Raw genomic sequence first — 2,847 nt, 5'->3', positions numbered from 1 at the left:
ATAATTATTCCTTAATTGTTTTATAAAATAGGGAAATAAAACACAATTCAAGTACTATCTATCTTTATCTTCCTCCCCTCATGGCCAACCTTAAATTCTCTCTAAAACTAATGAAGGCACTGCGAGCGCGGTCACCTCGCAAGCTCAAGTCGCAAGAACAGCGACACGATTCGTAATTTTCTACTTTCGCGGGCATATACTAATCAGCCCACCCGCTACAAAAACATAGTGCCTCTGCGATGGGGGCAGGCTGACAGCTTGCCAGCCGTTCCTAAGAGAGGCGATCCCGGCAACAATCTATCCATACAATGGCTTACTCTCCAGCGACGATCGAAATTTCTGAACACTAAGTGCCTCGGGCAATTACGTGCGGGGGATTGCGCAACGCGACACGTAGTACAACGTAGTACTTCGAAGTGCGATCGCACCGCATGTGTATTCCTGCGCCGGCCGCCCAATGGCAGCCGGGCCGCGTTCGAACCGGCCGCCGTGTCTCCGTTCATCCATTCATTCAGAGGAGCGGGTTGGAAAGAGAACGATTCATTTCGTACGCAGCCTTGAGGCTTGGAGGGGGTATAGATAGGCGGCTGGAAAGTGTCAGAGTTGCGTGTCGCGATCATCTCCTCACTCATCACTCGCGAGCCCCAAGCAGTGCCAGTCCGCGCCCGCAGCTGCTCCGCAGGACTTCCTCTAACTCCCAACGTCAACCACTCCAACGTTCAAGGTGAGGCCGTCCATCTTTTCATCGATTCTTTCATTCTGTTGGTCGTTGCCAGTTACGTCAAGCCGGTGCATCTCCGCGGAAGGTCATGGGTGCAGCGGGACTTGCAGTTTGGCAGCTGCACGGTGCACTCGATTTGTGTTTAGTGGTTTCTGTCTTATTGGGATTCGGCAGGAGATGTTACTTAGCTGACTTGCAGCGTCGTCGTGCACTCGTTTAGTTCGGAACCCTATAGTGTCGGCGCGTCTCGTGCCGAGGGCGTCCCGTTGTGTGGTCGCGTGGTTAGACTAGACAAAGCCGGCACCACCACCGGCCTGGCGGCATTTCTGGTCAGCTTACGTAATCAAAGCATCCCATGGCTACAACTCTAGTGCTGTCGGCGCGTTGTGCGCATTTCGGTGCAGCTGAATAACTCCGCCGTTAGGGGTGTCCTGCGCGGGCCTGTCTTAGATAAGGCGTGCAATGCTCAACCGCTGGTTAACCAAGCGCCAGCGGTGATTAACCTCTTCGTGCGCTCAACCTTGGTGGTTGAATGGAGAGTTGAACCTTTGCGGTGCTTTGTTGCAGATGCCCGTTCCCGATCTTCAGAAGCCCGCACCAGCCTTTGCCGGCACCGCTGTGGTTGATGGCCAGTTCAAGGAGATCAATCTGAGCCAGTACGCTGGCAAATACGTTGTTCTTTTCTTCTACCCCTTGGACTTGTAAGTGCAGTTCTTTGTTTGGTATAGTTACTTATCTTTAACCCTTGCTTATCTTTAATGTTTTTTATGTTCTTGCAGCACATTTGTGTGCCCAACTGAGATCATTGCCTTCTCAGACCGAGTTGAGGAGTTCAAGCGCATTGGTTGTGAAGTCATTGCTGCATCATGTGACAGCCACTTTTCCCACTTGGCGTGGGTCAACACTCCTCGCAAGGAGGGTGGCTTAGGAAGTATGGCCATCCCCCTGCTGGCTGACAAGTCTGGCAAGATCGCCCGTTCATACGGTGTTTACAATGAGGAGACTGGCATTCCATTCAGAGGCCTGTTCATCATTGACAAGAAGGGCGTAAGTACCTCAAGTTCAGACAAACTATTTCCCAGAGAATTGGTAACGCTCAATTCTAACTATTATTTCTTGTTTCCAGAACCTTCGTCAGGTCACTGTTAATGACCTCCCCGTTGGTAGATCAGTTGACGAGACTCTCCGCCTTGTGCAGGCCTTCCAGTACACCGATGAGCACGGAGAAGGTAAGTTCCAACGTTGTTTTTCTTCCTGATTGAGGCATTTTAAGTTTTGATCCCTTATCCAACCTTTCTTTACTTGTAGTGTGCCCTGCTGGATGGAAGCCTGGTCAGAAGACCATGAAGCCAGACCCTGTTGGCTCCAAAGACTACTTCAAATCAGCAAACTGAGCTTCATTGCAGCTGCGGGCAGCTAACTATGGATTACTCATGTATACAACTCCACCACATTGTCATGGTAGAACTTACACCCCTAGTGTTACCAGCATTTATTGAACCAGTGATGTTTACTGTAACTTAACTTATTTGTACTATTATTTTTTACACAAGGCCCCAATAAATCAGTTCACAACCCCCTTAATTCTTGTTACTCTTTAACTATTTTCCCATGTCAATGCATTTTACTATTTTAGCTTGTCTGATTCTTGAACCATTGAACATCTTAAGACAGCTTTGAAGTCAGTTGTGAAATAATTATTGCCAGATTCTCATGTTGCCGACGTGCATTTCTAATGGTCATTATCGGCACTTCGAGCATTGGGAAATGAGGGTCGACCGGCTCGCTACGGGCGTGGGCCGGGGCACGTCGGTCAGATAAGGGAAAGGATTAGCGCCCCTGTGTGGGCTGATCCACGCCTGACCTTTCGACGTTCTGGTACGCTGTGTTTGGTCTTAGAAAGGTCGGAAAAAAACTGATAATTTCATTTCTCACTATCAAAAATGAAAGTTGACACTTTCTCTCGCAATTTGTTTGTCTTCCTATCGTAGACAAGTGGGAGGAGTAGATTGTTCCCGATTCGGAGTCTGTTTTGATCGGGAAGAAAATGTAGAGCAGGTAGGCCTATGGATGGAGAAGGACGATCAATGACGATGGACTGATGGCCCGGAAAGGAGGGGGGGGGG

General features: G+C 49.2%; 1 protein-coding gene across 1 annotated transcript; it reads left to right on the top strand.

The window, feature by feature from the left end:
• Nucleotides 1-554: 554 nt before the first annotated feature.
• Nucleotides 555-2,305, top strand: LOC113218034 (peroxiredoxin 1). The gene is made up of 5 exons (XM_026438179.2): nt 555-724; nt 1,289-1,422; nt 1,501-1,768; nt 1,848-1,950; nt 2,030-2,305. Exons 2-5 carry the CDS (start codon nt 1,289-1,291, stop codon nt 2,113-2,115), a joined length of 591 nt encoding a protein of 196 aa, XP_026293964.1. The 5' UTR covers nt 555-724; the 3' UTR covers nt 2,116-2,305.
• Nucleotides 2,306-2,847: the final 542 nt, after the last annotated feature.

This window comes from Frankliniella occidentalis, unplaced genomic scaffold (genome assembly GCF_000697945.3).
Source record: "Frankliniella occidentalis isolate FOCC.00 unplaced genomic scaffold, Focc_3.1 Scaffold3664, whole genome shotgun sequence".
Lineage (NCBI taxonomy): Eukaryota > Metazoa > Arthropoda > Insecta > Thysanoptera > Thripidae > Frankliniella > Frankliniella occidentalis.
Note: the sequence above shows the minus strand (reverse complement) of the source record. Positions and strands in the feature narration are given on the sequence as shown.

Excerpts from the sequence above, each read along its gene's own strand:
- LOC113218034 (XM_026438179.2), top strand. The coding sequence starts at position 1,289 with ATGCCCGTTCCCGATCTTCAGAAGCCCGCACCAGCCTTTGCCGGCACC. Across the intron at positions 1,423-1,500 it reads TTCTTCTACCCCTTGGACTT|CACATTTGTGTGCCCAACTG; the intron begins GTAAGTGCAGTT and ends ATGTTCTTGCAG. Across the intron at positions 1,769-1,847 it reads TCATCATTGACAAGAAGGGC|AACCTTCGTCAGGTCACTGT; the intron begins GTAAGTACCTCA and ends TCTTGTTTCCAG.